Source organism: Thalassophryne amazonica, chromosome 1, assembly GCF_902500255.1.
Source record: "Thalassophryne amazonica chromosome 1, fThaAma1.1, whole genome shotgun sequence".
Taxonomy (NCBI): Eukaryota; Metazoa; Chordata; class Actinopteri; order Batrachoidiformes; family Batrachoididae; genus Thalassophryne; species Thalassophryne amazonica.
The window spans coordinates 37,774,009-37,797,367 of record NC_047103.1 but is presented as its reverse complement, the minus strand read 5'-3'; the positions used below and the strand labels follow the sequence as shown (position 1 = coordinate 37,797,367).

The 23,359-nt window shown below is 43.5% G+C and overlaps 1 protein-coding gene across 1 annotated transcript in view; it reads right to left on the bottom strand.

The window, feature by feature from the left end:
• Nucleotides 1–23,359, bottom strand: part of ptprn2 (protein tyrosine phosphatase receptor type N2) — a 471,897-nt gene that overhangs the window by 128,663 nt on the left and 319,875 nt on the right. The window contains exon 11 of the mRNA XM_034168195.1: nucleotides 21,363–21,427. Coding sequence (XP_034024086.1) covers nucleotides 21,363–21,427 — 65 coding nt within the window. The remainder of the gene's footprint in view (nucleotides 1–21,362; nucleotides 21,428–23,359) is intronic.

The window sequence follows — 23,359 nt, the reverse complement described above, 5'->3', positions numbered from 1 at the left end:
CTTAATCTGTGTAATCCCCATAAAATCATCCCTGAAAGCCATATGAATTTTCCGAATGGTGTCCACCTGGAGGTCTCTCACAGTTTCTGGAAAAAAATTAATGCAGCAAAGCTCCAAATCGTTCAGACATTTATTCGCAATAAAAAAACGACGAGAGGGGTGGACCAGTGCTCACACAAAACCTGCTCACAGGCGAATGACGCAACCGACAGGCGTGAAAAACTCACGCATGCGCATGAAGGTTCAAGCTTGGCTGATGCAATCACACATGATTCAAATCCATATGGTTTTTGAAAAAATAAAAGGTCGGATACTTTTCTAACAGATCTCGTACAGTGTTTTTTGTCAACAGCTGTATGTGTGTGTGACGTGTTTCGTGTGCTGAGCGATCATAATGGCTGCAAAAATGCACCAAGTGAGGCACGCTGTTCTCCTGCCTCATGTTAGGGGGCACTAGTAATCCCAGGGATTCTTCTTGCAGCAACTCCTCAGCTGCAGAATAAGTGACAGGCTACAAGAGCAGCCGTTCATTTATTTTTTCCTCTCGCCTGACCTTTAGTTTCAGAATGGAGGATTACACATCCAAACAGAAACAATTTTCTAAACGGGACTTTCAATCAAAGCAGGAGGTAATAATTAAAGGACGGCCAAAGACCGGAGCTGAAAGGTTTGCTTCAGACAACAGAAGATCCGCTCTTTTCAAATGGAGCGGGACACACTAAAGTCTGGCTGTGTGGACATCCAGTAAGAAACTGCCTTTTTCTGCTTTTCCTGCCATATTTTCTCAACTTGTGACAATGTCTGGACTCAGATGGGATATTGTGACCTGAAGCATCTAGAAAGACGTGTCATCACACACGAGCGGTCGACCACTCAGATTCAAACCAGAAAAGGCAGAAACAGTCAGAACAGGACTGATGAAGGATGACTTTCTTCTCTGGCAGTGATCTCCACTGAGACAGAGAGACTTTTAAAACTGAAGGAAGATAACGGAAAACTTCCACAAGCAAGTCATCAATGCTTTTATCAGAAGAGCTGTACATGGACTTCATTTCTAAGTAAATGTAAGACCAAAATAACGTTTATTTAATTAAATATGCTTTTTGTGTGCTACAATTTGTATGTTTAAAGAATGCTGATATGAGATTTTAAACATAACCCGTTAACTGCTGTTAATCAAACGGTGAATAATCTACTCTATGAGCTTCATGTATTTAAATCTGATTGTGATGAAGTCAGTGCCTCACCCAGCCATCAAACTCACCGCATGTCACTGGTTCAATGGTACGGAATATTTTAGGACGTGAAAGCTGGAACATACCATCAACGAGGCGAAGTGATTTACCTGGGGTAAATCAACTGAATTTACCCCAGGTGGACTCCAATTAAGCTGTAGGATGATCAGTGGAAACAAGATGCACCTGAGCTCAATTTTGAGCTTCATGGCAAAGGCTGTGAATACTTATGTACATGTGGTTTCTTAGTGTTTTATTATTATTATTATTATTATTTACTTTTAATAAATTTGCAAAAAAAACATTTTCACATTGTCATTATGGGGTATTGTGTGTAGAATTTTGAGGGGGAAAAATGAATTTCATCCATTTTGAAATAAGGCTGTAGCATAAAATGTGGAAAAAAAGTGCAGTACCATGAATACTTTCCAGATGCACTGTATCTTGCCAAAAACGTAATTTATCTGTGCACAGTCTGAGGCAGACCTACCGAGGAAAGCAGATGAAGTGCTTGTAGATTCACAGCACACAATAACTTGAGCTCCTGCCTTTGTTCTTGCAGTAATTAATACGCCACGGAGTTTGATCCTCACATCTATTGATCTAATCAAATATGGCACTCTATTTCTAAAGCTTTGTTCAGGAAAGACATTCTCATGCAAATCAAACTAAAGCGAGGCAACGTTAAATATCCACTGCTCAAGATCACACATTTTGCCTACTTTTCTCTCCTCAAATGCTTTGCGGACCCACTCTCTTGATTGAAACATCTATATTAAAAAACAAAATCAAAGAGCTCTTAATAGTACTCTGAATTATAGAGTGAAAGGGTGTTTAAAAAAATGAAGCATAATTTTAATTGAGTTTGTAAGCATGTGAATGTGATTGGTAATAGGGGAAACGAAAAAAAGTGAGCATTAAAGGGAGACATAACGAGAGCAGGTCCTTTAAATCCCATTTCGCCAGATGAAGGCTATGCAAATGACCTGAAGAGCCGAACCCCACCTCACACTCCAAATTCGGCAAGGGCCTGTTTAATTAGTATTTTAATCTATCCCAATGATTCCGCTCAGTCCACAATGTATGCAGCGTTCCATCTAATTAAGCACGCTACTTTTAGGATAATCATCCATCTCACTCGCTCTCTCATTTTCACACACTCTCTCTCGCTCTCTCTTGCCTCTTCCCCTCTCTCTGGTATTAAGGACCTCGCAAACATTGATCATCGTATATCTCATCAACATGGCAGCAAAGTCGACATGTTATATTTTAGGTGTCACCCTGAAGGATGGCTAAAAGGAGGATAAAGACGCAACGAGGAAGCTACAAAAGGTCAAATATACATTCTTTAGCAGCCAAATGAGAATGCCGCATAAGTAGAGAAAATAAATGTACCTCTAGCACGTCTAACAGGGAGAGGAGAAAAGTCATCACATGGAACATCTCCAAAAATGAAACCCATTTTCTCTTAGTGCGGCTGGCCTTCATTTAAAAGAAGACGCAACGCCTCGCTGTAACTAGCCGCAGTTTTTTTTTTTTTTTAGAAGAGTTGGATAGAGTCTAGACAAGCTATAGATAACTGTTGGATTAGAAGCTAAAATGAGTTATATTTCTATCCTTTTAATTTCACACAAGTGGGAATATTGTGATGTCAAGATGAAACACCTGATTTGAAGAAATATCTTTCTGTGCTGTGCCTCCATCTCTTCAGTTGCCTCTCCTCTCCATTTGCCCCAGTGGTATTTATGACTGCCAGCTGAATATTCCTCTTTGCTTATGCCTTGTGGCCATCTCCAGCTTGGAGGGGGCAGGGGAAGGTGGGTGGTGGTGGGGGGGGGGGCGTTTTGGGGGGATGGAATGAATCACCAAACTCCCTGCTGCATGCAAGAAGACCTGAAAGGGGGAGTCTTACAGCACGTTGTGCATTTTAGGACTGATGCTGGACGAGAAACCAAAGTGTGGTATGATCTACCCAGATGTGTTTCCCACACATAGCACCCTCTGGTAACAGCTTCTGTCTTCCACATCTGATTTTCAGCAGACACAGAGAAAAGCACCGGAGCCCGTTCCTGCTACATCTGTTGTGGCTGGCGTGCCTGGCTGGCTTTTGTTTGTCTTCTGTTTCTGTCTTTTGGTTTTCCTTCCAGGTGGTGCGCATTTGGGACTGAGTGGCTGTGTGGCTGAGTTACCAGGACCTCACCCTGATCACCTGAGGCTGATCAAGTGCAGCTCGTTCAGGACTCACAGCTGTGGTGCATCTACACGGATTGGAACATGGTGGCATTTAAGTCTGGAGTACTCGTACACAGTGTGTATTTGCCAGAGACTCGACCTTGTGACCAGACGGGTGAGACCGTCGTCTCGAGAGCCATCTCATCATCAGTGGACGCAGAGAACGTCCAGGTTTGATGCATGGTCTGTGAAAGAGGAGGGGTGAGGTCTCACGCTCGTCAGCACACTTCCTGAGGTACGTTAGGTTTTGTGACTAACATTATTACAGTCAGTAAATGTGGTGTCCCTCACACCTTATTATATTGAGCTGTTATGTTAGTCGTTTAATCAGCTTCCACTGCAGTTGAATGTGAACAGGGTGTTCCATGCCTGCAGGGTTGGAAGCTGATTAGTGATTAAGCCAGGAAGTGTTTGCTGTTTGTGAACACCTTTGAGTGGTCTCTCTGTGTGTGGAGTGTGGACTCACATGATGGTTTCTTCTTTCACAGACTCGGTTTGTCGCGGCCACCTGGGGGATGTCGGCGGGGTCCTTGGGTCCGAACTGGTTCTGGCTCCGGACCGTTTGTGCTGCTAGGAGCACACCGCAAATCCACCACGCCAGACCGCGCACTTATTTGTTTGTACTTTTTCACATCACTGTTATGTACACTCAACAAAAATATAAATGCAACACTTTTGGTTTTGCTCCCATTTTGTATGAGATGAACTGAAAGATCTAAAACTTTTTCCACATACACAATATCACAATTTCCCTCAAATATTGTTCACAAACCAGTCTAAATCTGTGATAGTGAGCACTTCTCCTTTGCTGAGATAATCCATCCCACCTCACAGGTGTGCCATACCAAGATGCTGATTAGACAGCATGATTAGTGCACAGGTGTGCCTTAGACTGGCCACAATAAAAGGCCACTCTGAAAGGTGCAGTTTTATCACACAGCACAATGGCATAGATGTCGTAAGATTTGAGGGAGCGTGCAATTGGCATGCTGACAGCAGGAATGTCAACCAGAGCTGTTGCTCGTGTATTGAATGTTCATTTCTCTACCATAATCCGTCTCCAAAGGTGTTTCAGAGAATTTGGCAGTACATCCAACCAGCCTCACAACCGCAGACCATGTGTAACCACACCAGCCCAGGACCTCCACATCCAGCATGTTCACCTCCAAGATCGTCTGAGACCAGCCACTCTGACAGCTGCTGAAACAATCAGTTTGCATAACCAAAGAATTTCTGTACGAACTGTCAGAAACCGTCTCAGGGAAGCTCATCTGTATGCTCGTCGTCCTCATCGGGGTCTCGACCTGATTCCAGTTTGTCGTCCTAACGGACTTGAGTGGGCAAATGCTCACATTCCCTGGCGTTTGGCACGTTGGAGAGTGTTCTCTTCATGGATGAATCCTGGTTCACACTGTTCAGGGCAGATGGCAGACAGCGTGTGTGGCGTCGTGTGGGTGAGCGGTTTTCTGATGTCAATATTGTGGATCGAGTGGCCCATGGTGGCGGTGGGGTTATGGTATGGGCAGGCGTCTGTTATGGACGAAGAACACAGATGCATTTTATTGATGGCATTTGAATGCACAGAGATACCGTGACGAGATCCTGAGGCCCATTGTTGTGCCATAAATCCAAGAACATCACCTCATGTTGCAGCAGGATAATGCACGGCCCCATGTTGCAAGGATCTGTACACAATTCTTGGAAGCTGAAAATGTCCCAGTTCTTGCATGGCCGGTATACTCACCGGACATGTCACCCATTGAGCATGTTTGGGATGCTCTGGACCAGCGTATACGACAGCATGTACCAGTTCCTGCCAATATCCAGCAACATCGCACAGCCATTGAAGAGGAGTGGACCAACATTCCACAGGCCACAATTGACAACCTGATCAACTCTGTGCGAAGGAGATGTGTTGCACTGCATGAGTCAAATGGTGGTCACACCAGATACTGACTGGTATCCCCCCCCCCAATGAAACAAAACTGCACCTTTCAGAGTGGCCTTTTATTGTGGACAGTCTAAGGCACACCTGTGCACTAATCATGGTGTCTAATCGGCATCTTGGTATGGCACACCTGTGAGGTGGGATGGATTATCTCAGCAAAGGAGAAGTGCTCACTATCACAGATTTAGACTGGTTTGTGAACAATATTTGAGGGAAATGGTGATATTGTGTATGTGGAAAAAGTTTTAGATCTTTGAGTTCATCTCATACAAAATGGGAGCAAAACCAAAAGTGTTGCGTTTATATTTTTGTTGAGTGTAATTAAATTCAGTTATCCTTTGTTCCGTGCTCTGCTTATTTTATACTGGGTCCTTCAAACGCTGGTCGGTTCTCCGGGCTGCGTTCAACACATAACAGTAGTCTCTGGCCAAACATCACGGACCCAGCGGTAGCAGAGGCGGTACCGCGCCGGGAAGGCGGCAGCAGACGTTCAGAAGTTATCCGGATCAGTTGCGGGTGCTCTCCGCCCGGATGGTGCGTGTCTGAGAACCCATTACTGAATACTGATTGGAGCGCTCTTGCAGCCGTGTTCCTGTGTGGCCTTATCCGTGGGTCGTGGTGGAGTGTGACTGGCGACGGCTTCGCGTCACACTTCGACCGGATAAGAGGTTTAAACGGAAGCTGCAGGAGTGGGTCTGTAATGGTGAACGCGCACGGCGGAGCTCTGTGGCACGGGTCGCTGTGCTTCCTGTGTTACAGTTGTAGCCCCGTTTCCCCGGGTAATGATAGCTACTGCGTCTGTTGTTCAGCTCCGGCGTAATTTAGTTGAATCACATTTTGGTTGTGTGTTTGCACACAGCTGCGCACAGAAAAGCAGGCACGAGTTTGTTTTCTCTGTCACCAAAGGGGTTTTTTTCATTTTAGCACTCTGGCTCCCTCTGTGGTGACTGAGTACAATTAACCGTTAGCTCTTAAGGTGAAACCGGTGTGTTCCATTTGTTTGAGCTTGACGGTATAAACCACTGATTAGTTTTGTGTTGGTCATTTCTGTGGGTGTTTTTGAGTTGGTTTTTCTGTGGGATTTTTTTTTTACAACTATTTACTGGTCTGGGGTCGTGACCCTGCAGTCTGTTTGGAGCAAAAACAAAGACCCAAGCAACTTGTATGTTAGTCTGTTTAGTCTTTCTTTTTATTCTTTAGTTTCACCTCCCAGGGTTTGATGGGACGGTCCCCTGGGGGGTGATGGGGGGGTAATTGGGTTGTTTTTTCTTTTTCTTTTTTTTTTATTGTTTCTGTTATGCCCTCTCTTCTCCTCTGGCTCCAGCCGTGTGAGCCGTACGTGTCGGCGTTGCTGGAGTGGTGCAGTTTGGTTATGCTGCGCGTTTCCCAGGTAACCTCTGCACCTGGGGGGGGGGGGGGGGGTTTCGGGGGGTTGTTGTTTTTTTTTTTTGTTTATTGATTCCCTGTTCCACCTCCGGCTTCAGCGCGCCTTTGAGCCGTCTGCCATCGGCGTGGCTGAGGTTAGGGGCAGTGGGATATACCCGCAGCTGGTGGCTGGTTTGGAAGTCAGAGGGGTGGCGCCGTTTTGTGCCGTCTGCCATAACCGCTGTTCCACTCCTCCAGGTTGACTTCTGGGGTATGGTCATGGTTGGTGACGCTGGACGTGCTTCCAGTTTCCACTGCTCCGAGGGGGTGGGGTTGGGGTTGTTTTGTTTGTATGTTTTGTTTTTTCTTTCCTTTTGTTTTTCCCCCCAGTTTCCGCCCTCAGGGTCTGACTGTGGTGTCCTCTGGGGGGGAAAGGGCTGTGGGTCCATCTAGCCATAGACGGCCGGGGCTGGGTCCGTTGGTCATGAGGGGAGGCGTCTCCTGGGGTTGATGGAACGGTCCTCTGGGAGGCGCTGGGAGTCCCCGTGGGTGACTTTGGATCCCAAGAGGACCTCGGCTGTGGTTATTACTCCTGGAGCTGGTGGGATGTCCTCGGGGGGTGTTGGTCCCTACATGTCATCGGGGGGGGGGGGGGGGGGGGGTGTTAGCGTTTTATTTGTTAGCTTAAGTTTGGGTTGTTTTTCTTTTCTCCTCTTCCCGGGGTTTGATGGGACGGTCCTCTGGGGAGGGGGGGGGGTGGTTTGGTTGTTTGTGTTTGTCTTTTTTGTTTTATGACTAATCAGACTGTAACATGGTTGGACAAAGGCTGACCGCACAGGTTTAAGAACTCCTGGCCACACCTGTGCTAACTGACTGACAGAAACAAGGGCAAAGATGCAGCCAGAGGAGAAGACGTCAACCGTTCTGTTGGATGAAGATTCTGTTGAAAGATGAATGCAGATACGGTTTCCAGCCATGGTCCCTGGAGGGGGGTGTTTCTCCTGGGCCAGGTTTGTGTGATCGCCGGGAGGCTTCCCGTGAGGGTGGGGTGCTGTTGTGGCTGGCGTGCCTGGCTGGCTTTGTTTTGTCTTCTGTTTCTGTCTTTTGGTTTTCCTTCCAGGTGGTGCGCATTTGGGACTGAGTGGCTGTGTGGATGAGTTACCAGGACCTCACCCTGATCACCTGAGGCTGATCAAGTGCAGCTCGTTCAGGACTCACAGCTGTGGTGCATCTACACGGATTGGAACATGGTGGCATTTAAGTCTGGAGTACACAGTGTGTATTTGCCAGAGAGTCGACCTTGTGACCAGACGGGTGAGATCGTCGTCTCGAGAGCCATCTCATCATCAGTGGACGCAGAGAACGTCCAGGTTTGATGCATGGTCTGTGAAAGAGGAGGGGGGTGAGGTCTCACGCTCGTCAGCACACTTCCTGAGGTACGTTAGGTTTTGTGACTAACATTATTACAGTCAGTAAATATGGTGTCCCTCACACCTTATTATATTGAGCTGTTATGTTAGTCGTTTAATCAGCTTCCACTGCAGTTGAATGTGAACAGGGTGTTCCATGCCTGCAGGGTGGGAAGCTGATTAGTGATTAAGCCAGGAAGTGTTTGCTGTTTGTGAACACCTTTGAGTGGTCTCTCTGTGTGTGGAGTGTGGACTCACATGATGGTTTCTTCTTTCACAGACTCGGTTTGTCGCGGTCACCTGGGGGGTGTCGGCAGGGTCCTTGGGTCCGAACTGGTTCTGGCTCCGGACCGTTTGTGCTGCTAGGAGCGCACCGCAAATCCACCACGCCAGACCGCGCACTTATTTGTTTGTACTTTTTCACATCACTGTTATGTAATTAAATTCAGTTATCCTTTGTACCGTGCTCTGCTTATTTTATACTGGGTCCTTCAAACGCTGGTCGGTTCTCCGGGCTGCGTCCGACACATAACAACATCGCCAAAAAAGCTACATCAACCATGAATTTCTGCACCTTTAATTCTTCCCACTTCACTGTGTTCTGTTCCACCTTTTCTCTCCTCACACATTGTTTTTCACACTTTCACAAGACTTACGGAATGCTGTGAGAAGACCTGCATTTGTCTTTCAGGTGTCCTCCAGCGTGCAAGTCCCAGATGGGAAATGAGTGTTAATAACAATAATAGTAAAAAAAAAAAAAAAAAAAGAAAAAAGAAAAGAAAAGAAACCCATTGCTTATCCTGCATATATTATCTTAGAAAAGCAAAGCAGTCATTTCTTGTTTTCCTTTCTTTTCTTTTCAGCACACCAGGTTCATGGGGATCCATATTAGAGCAGAAATTTCTCAGCCTATTGATTGACTCCCCTTCACACACACTTTGACATTTACTTATCCTCTCCCAGATCTACCGCTATTGACGTCCACTCTATCTGGACATCTTCCTAAGCTGTTTTGTCATTTGTCACCTCTTAAATAAAAACGGAGGACATTGGGCTGTCAGTGATAAGACTTAATGATACTAACTTCACCGATGAATTTATACAAGCTTCAGGAGAGCAGCAATCATCCTCACTCATCCATTCTACTATTGTATCCAGCGCATTCCTATTTTTGCCACTAATATGTGGAGTAATCCAACCTATTTTGTAAAATGTGGAAGGCCTAATGATCACAATTTTTCAAACAGCAGCACAATACTATCCACAGGTGCTCCATTTTAAAGTGACCACAGTGATGTGCAAAAGTTGCAGGGACAATCAATCGACCTAAAGTTTTCAAGATAATGAAAAAAAAAATGCTCAATATCTAATCTAATATATAAAATTCAAACAATAATATAAGTAAGTCAAAATGTGTGACAATTTTTCATAACACATAATTTCCTTTTAGTAATAAATTTGTTTAGTTGGTTTAGAGGAATTCATAAGAAAAATTGGTTGTATTTAATGATAATTTTGCAATCAATGTATTACTGGATGATATTTTATTATTAAATGTTTTTGTTGTACCTTGAAAATAGAGGTTATAATTTGATGACTGAGTATCCATCCATCCATTTTCTTCCGCTTTATCCGGAGTCGGGCCGCGGGGGCAGCAACTCAAGCAAAGCCGCCCAGACCTCCCGATCCACACACACCTCCCCCAGCTCCTCCGGGGGAACCCCAAGGCGATCCCTAGCCAGCCGAGAGATGTAGTCCCTCCAGCGTGTCCTGGGTCTTCCCCGGGGCCTCCTCCCAGTGGGACGTGCCCGGAACACCTCTCCAGCGAGGCGTCCAGGGGGCATCCGGAAAAGATGCCCAAGCCACCACAACTGACTCCTTTCAACGTGGAGGAGCAGCGGCTCGACTCCGAGCTCCTCCCGAGTGACCGAGCTCTTCACCCTATCTCTAAGGGTGATGACTGAGTAGGTTTTTAAAAATGTTTTTAATGTGACAAAATAGGACACATTATTATTATTGTTATTATTATTATTATTATTATTTATTTAATTATTTTCTTGAAAATAAATATTTTAACAATTTAAATTTAATTTGAGGTTGACACTCAGGTGATGAAAAACTCAAACGAGTAGGCTGTATGACCAAAATGAACAAAACCCTCCACTGCTGGCCTCTACTGGTGGTTGGCTCTCACTGCGGTATTGTATCACTTCCTGTTCCGGAGCACAGATTGATTGTTAGATTGATCTAGTTACCTAGATAACGATTTGTTTCACAGTGTAATCTTCACGTGCCTTAACTAAAGCACTCCCTCTGCTGAATCACCTCTAAATTATTTACACATTATTCACTTTGTGTGTTTTTAGGAATCCGCTAGCTTAGCGCAGCTACTAGCTCTTAGCCGGTTTAGCATGGCAGCTTCTCCTGTCTCTCCCGCACTTCTCTGCTCTGGATGTGAAATGTTTAGTTATTCCTCGGCCTCCTTTAGAAGTAATGGTACTTGTAATAAGTGTAGCTTATTCGTAGCTTTGGAGGCCAGGCTGGGCGAATTGGAGACTCGGCTCCGCACCTTGGAAAATCCTACAGCTAGCCAGGCCCCTGTAGTCGGTGCGGACCAAGGTAGCTTAGCCGCCGTTAGTTCCCCTCCGGCAGATCCCGAGCAGCCGGGAAAGCAGGCCGACTGGGTGACTGTGAGGAGGAAGCGTAGTTCTAAACAGAAGCCCCGTGTACACCGCCAACCCGTTCACATTTCTAACCATTTTTCTCCACTCGGCGACACCCGCCGAGGAACAAACTCTGGTTATTGGCGACTCTGTTTTGAGAAATGTGAAGTTAGCGACACCAGCAACCATAGTCAATTGTCTTCCGGGGGCCAGAGCAGGCGACATTGAAGGAAATTTGAAACTGCTGGCTAAGGCTAATCGTAAATTTGGTAAGACTGTAATTCACGTCGGCAGTAATGACACCAGGTTACGCCAATCGGAGGTCACTAAAATTAACATTGAATCAGCGTGTAACTTTGCAAAAACAATGTCGGACTCTGTAGTTTTCTCTGGGCCCCTCCCCAATCGGACCGGGAGTGACATGTTTAGCCGCATGTTCTCCCTGAATTGCTGGCTGTCTGAGTGGTGTCCAAAAAATGAGGTGGGCTTCATAGATAATTGGCAAAGCTTCTGGGGAAATCCTGGTCTTGTTAGGAGAGACGGCATCCATCCCACTTTGGATGGAGCAGCTCTCATTTCTAGAAATCTGGCCAATTTTCTTAAATCCTCCAAACCGTGACTATCCAGGGTTGGGACCAGGAAGCAGAGTTGTAGTCTTACACACCTCTCTGCAGCTTCTCTCCCCCTGCCATCCCCTCATTACCCCATCCCCGTAGAGACGGTGCCTGCTCCCAGACCACCAATAACCAGCAAAAATCTATTTAAGCATAAAAATTCAAAAAGAAAAAATAATATAGCACCTTCAACTCCACCACAGACTAAAACAGTTAAATGTGGTCTATTAAACATTAGATCTCTCTCTTCTAAGTCCCTGTTAGTAAATGATATAATAATTGATCAACATATTGATTTATTCTGCCTTACAGAAACCTGGTTACAGCAGGATGAATATGTTAGTTTAAATGAGTCAACACCCCCGAGTCACACTAACTGTCAGAACGCTCGTAGCATGGGCCGAGGCGGAGGATTATCAGCAATCTTCCACTCCAGTTTATTAATTAATCAAAAACCCAGAGAGAGCTTTAATTCATTTGAAAGCTTGACTCTTAGTGTTGTCCATCCAAATTGGAAGTCCCAAAAACCAGTTTTATTTGTTGTTATCTATCATCCACCTGGTCGTTACTGTGAGTTTCTCTGTGAATTTTCGGACCTTTTGTCTGACTTAGTGCTTAGCTCAGATAAGATAATTATAGTGGGCAATTTTAACATCCACACAGATGCTGAGAATGACAGCCTCAACACTGCATTTAATCTATTGTTAGACTCGATTGGCTTTGCTCAAAATGTAAATGAGTCCACCCACCACTTTAATCATACCTTAGATCTTGTTCTGACTTATGGTATGGAAATTGAAGACTTAACAGTATTCCCTGAAAACTCCCTTCTGTCTGATCATTTCTTAATAACATTTACATTTACTCTGATGGACTACCCAGCAGTGGGAAATAAGTTTCATTACAGTAGAAGTCTTTCAGAAAGCACTGTAACTAGGTTTAAGGATATGATTCCTTCTTTATGTTCTCCAATGCCATATACCAACACAGGGCAGAGTAGCTACCTAAACTCTGTGAGTGAACTAGATTATCTCGTCAATAGTTTTATATCCTCTTTGAGGACAACTTTGGATGCTGTAGCTCCTCTGAAAAAGAGAACCTTAAATCAGAAGTGCCTGACTCCGTGGTATAACTCACAAACTCGCAGCTTAAAGCAGATAACCTGTAAGTTGGAGAGGAAATGGCGTCTCACTAATTTAGAAGATCTTCACTTAGCCTGGAAAAAGAGTCTGTTGCTCTATAAAAAAGCCCTCCGTAAAGCTAGGACATCTTACTACTCATCACTAATTGAAGAAAATAAGAACCCCAGGTTTCTTTTCAGCACTGTAACCAGGCTGACAAAGAGTCAGAGCTCTATTGAGCCGAGTATTCCTTTAACTTTAACTAGTAATGACTTCATGACTTTCTTTGCTAATAAAATTTTAACTATTAGAGAAAAAATTACTCAGAACCATCCCAAAGACATATCGTTCTCTTTGGCTGCTTTCAGTGATGCCGTATTTGGTTAGACTCTTTCTCTCCGATTGTTCTGTCTGAGTTATTTTCATTAGTTACTTCCTCCAAACCATCAACATGTCTATTAGACCCCATTCCTACCAGGCTGCTCAAGGAAGCCCTACCATTAATTAATGCTTTCGGTCTTAATATGACCAATCTATCTTTATTAGTTGGCTATGTACCACAGGCTTTTAAGGTGGCAGTAATTAGCCATCACTTGACCCAGCTATCTTAGCTAATTATAGGCCAATCTCCAACCTTCCTTTTCTCTCAAAAATTCTTGAAAGGGTAGTTGTAAAACAGCTACTGATCATCTGCAGAGGAATGGTCTATTTGAAGAGTTTCAGTCAGGGTTTAAGAATTCATTCATAGTACAGAAACAGCATTAGTGAAGGTTACAATGATCTTCTTATGGCCTCAGACATGGACTCATCATCTGTAACTTGTTCTGTTAGACCTTAGTGCTGCTTTTGATACTGTTGACCATAAAATTTTATTACATGAGATTAGAGCATGCTATAGGTAATTAAGCACTGCGCTGCAGTGGTTTGAATCATATGTTATCTAATAGATTACAATTTTTCATGTAAATAGGGGAATCGTCTTCACAGACTAAGGTTAATTATGGAGTTCCACAAGGTTCTGTGCTAGACCAATTTTATTTACTTTAATACAGGCTTCCCTTAGGCAGTATTATTAGACAGCCTTGCTTAAAATTTTCACTGTTACGCAACGATACCCAGCTTATCTATCCATGAGCCAGAGGACACACACCAATTGGCTAACTGCAGGATTGTCTTACAGACATAAAGACATGGATGTCCTCATAATTTCCTGCTTTAAACTCAGTATAAAACTGAAGTTATTGTATTTGGCCCACAAATCTTAGAAACATGGTGGCTAACCAGATCCATACTCTGGATGACCTCTAGTAATACTGTGAGAAATCTTGGAGTCATTTTGATCAGGATATGTCCATGTCAATGCGCATATTAAATACATATGTAGGACTGCTTTTTGCATTGCGCATATCTCTAAAATTAGAGGGGTCTTGTTCAGTGATGCTGAAAAACTAATTCATGCATTTATTTCCTCTAGCTGGACCTACTGTAATTCATTATTATCAGGTTGTCCTAAAGTTCCCTGAAAAGCCTTCAGTTAATTCAAATGCTGCAGAGCTAGAGTACTGACAGGGACTAGAAGGAGAGAGCATATTTCACCCATATTGGCTTCTCTTCATTGGCTTCCTGTTAATTCTAGAATAGATTTAAAATTCTTCTTCTTACTTATAAGGTTTTGAATAATCAGTCCCATCTTATCTTAGGGACCTCATAGTAACCATATCACCCAATTAGAGCCTTCGCTCTCAGACTGCCAGGCTTACTTGTATTCCTAGGGTTTTTAAGAGTAGATTGGGAGGCAGAGCCTTCAGCTTTCAGGCTCCTCTCCTCTGGACCAGCTCCCAATTCGGATCAGGGAGACAGACAACCCTCTCTACTTTTAAGATTCGGCTTAAAACTTTCCTGTTTGCTAAAGCTTATAGTTAGGGCTGGATCAGGGTGACCCTGAACCATCCCTTATTTATGCTGCTATAGACTTAGACTGCTGGGGGGTTTCCCATGATGCACTGTGTGTTTCTTTCTCTTTTTGCTCTGTATGCACCACTCTGCATTTAATCATTAGTGACTGATCTCTGCTCCCCTCCACAGCATGTCTTTTTCCTGATTCTCTCCCTCAGCCCCAACCAGTCCCAGCAGAAGACTGCCCCTCCCTGAGCCTGGTTCTGCTGGAGGTTTTCTTCCTGTTAAAAGGGAGTTTTTCCTTCCCACTGTCGCCAAGTGCTTGCTCACAGGGGGTCGTTTTGACTGTTGGGGTTTTTCCGTAATTATTGTATGGCTTTGCCTTGCAATATAAAGCGCCTTGGGGCAACTGTTTGTTGTGATTTGGCGCTATATAAATAAAATTGATTGATTTGAATTGATTTGATGGTTTGAAGGTATCTAATGGTATATTAATCCAACTATTTTTTATACCCGCTTACTCCAACTAATGGTCATGTGGGGAGGGTGGGAAGCTGGAGCCTATCCCAGCAGTCGCAGGTCATGAGGCTGTCGCAGGGCCACATATAGACAAACCAAACACATGTTTCATTCACTGTTTCAAGTATTTTGAAACAGTGAATCATGATGAAGCAATCAGTTAATTCAATGTTTTAATGCATTTTATGAAGCAAATAATTAATTTTGGGCTTTTGCATAACAAAAATTATATACTCATTTATTCATTCATTTTCTATACATGCTTGTTCCAATTCATGGTCACAGGGGGTCTGGAGCCTATCCCAGTAGTCATAGGGTGTGAGGCGGGGTACACCCTGGACAGGATGCCAGTCTGTCGCAGGGCCCCATATAGACAAACACATTCACACCCGCACACACACCTACATACAATTTAAAGCACCTGTTCACCTAACCTGCATGTCTTTAGATGTGGGAGGAAACCAGAGAAAACTCACGCAGACACGAGGAGAACATGCAAACTCCACACAGAAAGGGTGGGAAGCGATTCCACAACCTTCTTAATGAGAGAGGGATCAGTACTAACCACTAAGCCACCGTGCCACCCATGGAATATTTATTTATTTGTGTTTGCAAGAGTGGGCGTTTATAGTGGTGGGCACAGTTCAGCTAATCCAACATCAGATAATTATCAAAGCTAATGTTTTTGCAAGTGGATTAGCTTTTCAGATAAGTTTTTTTTTTTTGCTGGTAAACAGTAAAACCTAAAATCAAACATTTTAGTCCTTCTGTTGTGTGTTTACACACTCTCACAAGTGCCACTAGCTTAGCTTATGACAAGCTAAAAGTGGACGCTCTCGTTATGGCCGAACAAATATCTCATCAAAATCATATAACATTTTTTTTTGCTGGTAAATGTTTGTAAACCCTAAATCAAACATTTTAGTCCTTCTGTTGTGTGTTTACACACTCTCACAAGTGCCACTAGCTTAGCTTATGACAAGCTAAAAGTGGACGCTCTCGTTATGGCCAAACAAATATCTCATCAAAATCATATAACATTTTTTTTTTTTTTGCTGGTAAACATTTGTAAACTCTAAAATCAAACATTTTAGTCCTTCTGTTGTATGTTTACACACTCTCACAAGTGCCACTAGCTTAGCTTATGACAAGCTAAAAGTGGACGCTCTTGTTATGGCCGAACGAATATCTCATCAAAATCATATAACATTTTTTTTTTTTGCTGGTAAACGTTTGTAAGCCCTAAAATCAAACATTTTAGTCCTTCTGTTGTGTGTTTACACACTCTCACAAGTGCCACTAGCTTAGCTTATGACAAGCTAAAATTGGACGCTCTCGTTATGGCCGAACGAATATCTCATCAAAATCATATAACATTTTTTTTTGCTGGTAAACGTTTGTAAACCCTAAAATCAAACATTTTAGTCCTTCTGTTGTGTGTTTACACACTCTCACAAGTGCCACTAGCTTAGCTTATGACAAGCTAAAAGTGGACGCTCTCGTTATGGCCGAACGAATATCTCATCAAAATCAATTTCTAAAATTTGCCAGTAATAAAATTATAAAGAGAACTAAAGTTTTAAGAGTGGCCTGTTGTGTGGGCCGCTGAAGAGGAGGTACTGCTGGCCCACCACCACCAGTCGGCGCCCTGCTTGGAGTGCGGGCTTCAAGCATGAGAGGGCGCCGGAGCCACTGGAAGTGACAGCTGTCACTTGTCAACCACACCAGCTGTCTCTCATCAACCACCTCATAAGAAGCGGATTACAACTCCACCTCCTCTCCGAGAAATCATCTACCACTAGAGGTAATCTTCTCTGCTGTACTTTCTGAGTGTTTTTTCAAATTGTGATCTTTGTGCAGCCGTACACCTGTGAAGTCTGTTGGAGATTGGATTGGCGGATAGTGAGAGGACGACGGTCTTCGTCTCTCACTCCATCCAGAAGAGGGACAAACAGGAGCTGCACGAGTGATAACGTATCTGGAGGTGGAGGTTTTCCCTCCCGGAGGAATTGTGTGTAGAGGTTGCTGGGCGTGAGGACTCACACTCACCGTCATCTGTTTCTTGTCTGCCAGCAGTACCAGGGCCGACAACGGAGGACAGAGACCACCTGGGGACTCAGGACTTGGCGGCTCCGGTGTTCTTCAGGCCGTTGGTGGTGGAAGTGGTGTGGGCCCCGGCTCTTCGATCACCAGAGGTCTCCTATCTTCGAGCCTGCCCACAGTCCTCTTGTGTACAATTGGCATCCATTATTTTTCTGTCTGTATTCCGTTGTGTGCCTTCACAACATTAAATTGTTACTCCTTTTCTTATCCATTGTCCGTTCATTTGCGCCCCCTGTTGTGGGTCCGTGTTATGACACCTTCACAACATGGCCATAATAAATTTTTAAGAAACTTAAAAGTTTATGAGCATTGTAAATATTGACACGATGGAGTTTGATGCGGAAGAGTTCAGAAAGATACAACTGGAATGTTCTGATTACCATTTACAGTTGGCGATGAAAGACTTGGGTGTTAACTTCGTGTTAATGTCAGAACAAGAAGCTGCAGTGAAAGAGATCTATCTGGAAGAGACACATTCTGTGTGTTGTTGCTCCAACAAGAGCGGCACACTGAGCAGGGTGGCGAAAGTAGTCCGCGAGCTCAGCTGTAGGCGCGAGCTATCCCACAATGCCAAATAGCAGAGATGTCGGTCCGAGTGAGAGCGGCACTCTGAGCAGGGTGGTGTGTTTATTTATGGCAGACTGGCTGTCGCTTGCTGTTGATGTCATCATTAAGCACAAAATGTAATTGGCCGGTCGACGCAGGGAGCCTTGTGGGTAGTGTAGTTCAGGTTCACTTTGGACGTTACAGTGTTTCTTCCCTTGTCCCTTGGAAATCTGCTGCAAAACCCATCACACATCATGCAAAAAAGAATTATTTAAATATCTAAAGGACACTGGATTGCTTCATTGCATCTAAACAAATGACTATGGCTGCCAGGAGTTAAGGTTTTGTCAAATCTCAGCGATCACTCACCAGCCCGGTAGGTGACGGTAAATGCCCCTTAAGCTGGTGCCATCCGCCATTGGATCCGAAAGAAGAAGAAGTAGAAGAAAGAAGAAGAAGAAGAAGAAGCCTGCTGGACACAAAAACAAAAAGACTAATTTAAAATTATTTTATTTATTTCTTTGTGGCTGACAGTATCGCCAAGACTCGGTGGGAGAGAGGAGCTCTCACGGCACAGCTGTGTACAGACTGGGATGTTTCTTCACCACTGAGACCGTTTTGGATAATCTCAGGACAATTATTTTTCAGATGAATCCCACTGCAACTAACAGGTAAGAATTTATATTTACTACGTGTATTTACTCTGCCAATCAATGCATTAAAGGATGTATTTCAGTTGTTTAAGCCGCAGGGTTGAAAGCGTGTGAAAAAAAGCAGCAGTTTTAGCTCGTAAATGATGGTGTATCTAATACCGAGATAAACTGTGACTTCTAATACTGTGTTTTACTGCTTTTGAAAGATGATGACAGTGTCTGGGGGTTTTATTTTTTATTCATTCATTTTTCATGCATTCTTGTGTGTTGTGATCCTTGAATTTACCCAGCAGCCCCTGCGGCGCTTAAAGTGAAACTGGTTTATCAGAAGCCGACAGTGTAATCTGATGTGGCCGCGTCCGAATCAATACTAAAAATTATTGGTTATCGGTTAGATACTTTTCAGTTATCTGATTAATGGTTATCGATGCTAACTTGCGCCCACCACTGGATGTTTATATAGATTTGTTAGGTTATTGTGACTGAGTGCAGAGCCGGATCTCCCGATGCAGTTACGGTGCAAATCATGTTAGGAGCCTCGCAAATGGCGAAAGAACGTATCGCTCTTGTGCCATAGCGAATAGCAGTGATGTATTGGTGACAATCCTGATGCCAAACTGAAATAAAATTATCTTGTGGGGCTACGAGAAAAAAACAAAAACAAAAAACAACACACACAGACACACCACACCACCACATATAATATATATATATATATATATATATATAGATTATATATTATATACACACACACAGCACACACACACACACAGCACACCCACACACACACACACACACACGAGGCTCTTTGCTCCATCAGCAGCTTCGTGCCGATGAAATTTTGCTGCAACTCTTTTCATGGCCAAATCTTCTGTCACAGTGGAATGTGCCAAAAAACTGCTGATGTCCACCTCTTCCGCAATTTCTCAGATAGTCACACGACGGTCCCGCATCACCACAGCGTTCACTTTGGAAATGATCTGGTCATTTCAGCATGTTGATGGCCGACCAGAACGTGGCTCGCTCTCCAATTGTTATGCGACGTCTTTAAACTGGGTTGTACCGCTCCTTAATCTGTATGATGCCCAAGGTTCGTCACCGAAAGCCGTCTGAATCTTCCGAATGGGTTTCCACCTGGCTGTCGCCCAGTTTCTGGCAAAATTTGATGCAGTCACACTGCTCCAATCTTTCTGCCATTTTCCCTCGTAATGAAAATCTGACGAGAGACTACACATGTCCTCACACAAAGGCAATGACGCAATTGACAGGCGTGAAAAAGGTTCAAGGTTGGCTCATGCAAGCACACGTGATTCAAATCCATCAGGTTTTTGCAAAAAATAAAAAGATCGGATACTTTTCTAACAGACCTCGTATATATATATAATATATATATATATATATATATATATATATAAAAAACTCAAAGCTAAATTCCACTCTTATCAAAAGCTTATGCATGCGCACACGCGGGCCCTCCTGCAGACACCCATTAAAATGTAAATATTGTTTATGATTGATTGATCGATTGATAGAGGGGCTTTATTAAACATGCACAAATTGTACGTAAGACAACAGGATCTTAATAATGAATCAAAATAGTAAATACAATAAATGTGTATATATATAATATATATATATATATATATATATATATATATATATACACTTGCACTGGGATACCAATTAAACAACTGCGAATTATAAAGAAGAGGGTATTCTAGCATTGCATTATATTCCGCGAGTTTCTATTGTTCTGGTTGAAGCTACCAGGAATCAACATGTCCTGATTTGTATGCAGACTACTGACTAATGTGTAAAAACTGTTTTTGGAGTACAGTAAATACTGTGCTTCCTTCATGCATATTCCACAAATACAGACTGACACAGATTTCCTCCCCATGAGGTGGAAGACAGATTCTTCCTGGTCCTCCCCTTCCTCTTTCCATCCATCCTTCCCTCAGCCTGACTCCCGCAGAGCGGCTATTATTTCAGCTAATTATCTACAATAGGTCCGATATGACAAACACAGCCGTGTTCAGTGCCGACTAAGTGCCAGGAATCAGTCTGAATGTGAATAAAAGAATGAAAAGGAGGCGACAGGAAGCAAGCAAAAACAGTACCAAAGTTACTGTTAATTAAAAAAAAAAAATCAGAACCAGAGATAACTGAGAAGAACGTGGTAAAGGTACAATGTGGAATATGATGAGAGACAACATGTTGCTAATAAAGAAGGTGGGAGGCAGATGGCCAAAGAAAAGCTGCAACAGCAAAGAACGGAGATGGCATGGAAGGGATCTAACAAGGGAAAATGATCTTGTCTATACAGTGTGTGATGGTTGTTGCCAATAGCAACTGTCCTGTGATGCACAGGGCCACATCCATTTAGCTCTCAGCATGCCTCATGATCAGGGCAGCTCAGGGGTCTGAAACTGTCTGTCTCATTTCCATAGAAAAACCCATTTAGTAGGCTGACACAGAGGACGATGACACATCAATGGATGCTTGATTAGATCCTTACCTCTCACACATATGAATATTTATCAGTGCAGAATGAATGCACATTTTTTCTTCTTTCATCCTAAGTGTCCTCCTGTACTCTGCGTTATTTATTTATTTATTTATTTTTCCCCCAATGAATATGTCACCGAGCATCAGGGCTCCCTACAAAGTGACAGCACTCCAGATAATCTTGTTATTGTTGCTTTGCAGGATGAGCAACACTTACTTAAGGTTAACAAAAGCATGAGGCTTTTTGTCTGCCTGTGTTTTATTTGCCATGGCAACAACAGCACTTAGGGAGATAAAAGAAATGAATATGGGGGGATTAAATGAACAACACGCTTAAAAGGATCTGTGTTCAGAATTAATTTCTGCTCAAGATTAACGTCTGGCTGCACAAAATGAAGCTGCAGGTGCGATACGGAAGTTGAACTCAAACGATTCCTATCCTCCTAGTGGAAACCGTGGAGACTGTGCACAGCCACCACTGCGCTCGTCTTTACACACGGCCTTGAATAAGTGATCATTCAGGGAGATATTTTTAGAGAATACAACTTACATCACTGACTCCAGCCTCCACTATCTTCAGGCCCGTCTCCTTCTCCAGCTGCTGCTTGTGTTGAACTGCACAGGAGACAAAAGCAGAGGAGGTGTGAGGATGAGCAGTACATGACAAAGTAGCAGATTTTTCACTTCCTGAGGCATCACACACAGAATAAGCGGTCAGTGAAAGTGAAAATCATGTGGTGAAGGTATCGGCATGAGTCAGATGTCAAACTGATCACACAGAATGTGACGAGACCACACATAGAGAAATGTTCATGAAAACAAGCCACTAGAAGGGCACTCAAGTAGAATGCATCCCTCTGCCAAGGCACAACAGCTTCTTTAACTATATTAAATCCAACTCATGTACTAACTGGTTCACCTCTAAAGTTAAAAGTTCATCACAGTGGCTCTGCATGCGCACACACACACACACACACACACACACACACACACACACACACACACACACACACACACACACACACACACACACACACACACACACACACATCTTCAACCGCTTCCAATTAAGGTCCAATTAAGGTCCAATTAAGGATCACGGGGGGCTGGAGCCTATCCCAGCAGTCATAGAGCACAAGGCAGTGTACACCCTGGACAGGACCCCAGGCTGTCGCAGGGCTACATATAGACAAACAAACACATTCACACCCACACGCAGATCTATGGACAATGTCAAAGCTTCCAGTCCACCTAACCTGCGTGTCTTCTGAATGTGGGAGGAAGCTGGAGCACCCAGAGAGAACCCACGCAACACAGGGAGAACATACAGACTCCGCACAGAAAGGCACAGGTTGGGAATCGAACTCATGACCTTCTCACTGTGAGGCAACAGTGCTAACCACTGTGCCTGCGGCTCTGTGTGCAGCCATCATTTTATTTATTTTTGCTTCAAGTTGCCCCCCATTGCTCAGGATTACCACAGTGCAGATCTGAATTTGGATTTGGGTCATATTACTCTGGATGCCCTCCCTGACACAACTCCAGTTCTACAGTGTCTACTGTCAAGTACTAATCAAGGCCTATTCTGCTTAATTTCTGAGATCTGACAGGATCAGGTATGCTGGAGTGGCATGGCTGCTCGAATTTTACCTCTACACCTGAATATATATATATATATATATATATATATATATATAAAAACACAGCCACAGTAATTAAGCAATCCTCACCAAACTTGCTATGGTGACTGGGGGCACCAAGGTGGGAGGTCACTAGGACCCTTAGGTTGAAAGCATTCGTGTGCGAACACACACACGGTCAGCCTTATATATTAGATCAGAGTTCATGTGATACTCAGGTCAGGTAGCATGCATCACACTTTATTTACTACATAGTAGCGACTGGCTAGGGTGAACTTTAATTACAATCCGAATGGCCCAGCGTGCACTGTGTGCCAGTTAAAGCATGCATTTTTTTCAATTAAAATGTACCTGCTGTGTACAGCCAGAGTATTGCAGTGATATGACATGCTGTCACCTTTTATCATCATTCACTTAAGTGTCATGAATGTCACAAATTGCTCTCTAAATATTAACGATGACAACATACATACAAAGCAGTGCAACTTACTACACTTTAACTAAAGTGACATGAAATATACGAGTACAATGACATGGCTAAAATTCATCTCTATCACCCGTGCATAGAATGGGTAACTCAGCTTGTGTCATATATAAACACCTTCACTGGCTACTTTCTTTTGGCTTGTCCCATTTTTGCTCAAGGTTACTGCAGCATGTCCAGTATGGACTGCACACTGATTTGGTTTGACAGTAGATGCCCTTCCTGATGCAACTGCAGATAAAAATGTAGAATACAGCATGGGTAGTCTTGAACCAGGGACATTCTGTTTGGGAAGCAAGCGCACTAACATCAAAAATTTTTGAAAATCAGTATATCCATTGATTAAACACTAGAACATCAAATAAACAAGCTGCCATAACCAAAATACACATAGAATCAAACCATTAATGTTACAATAAATAA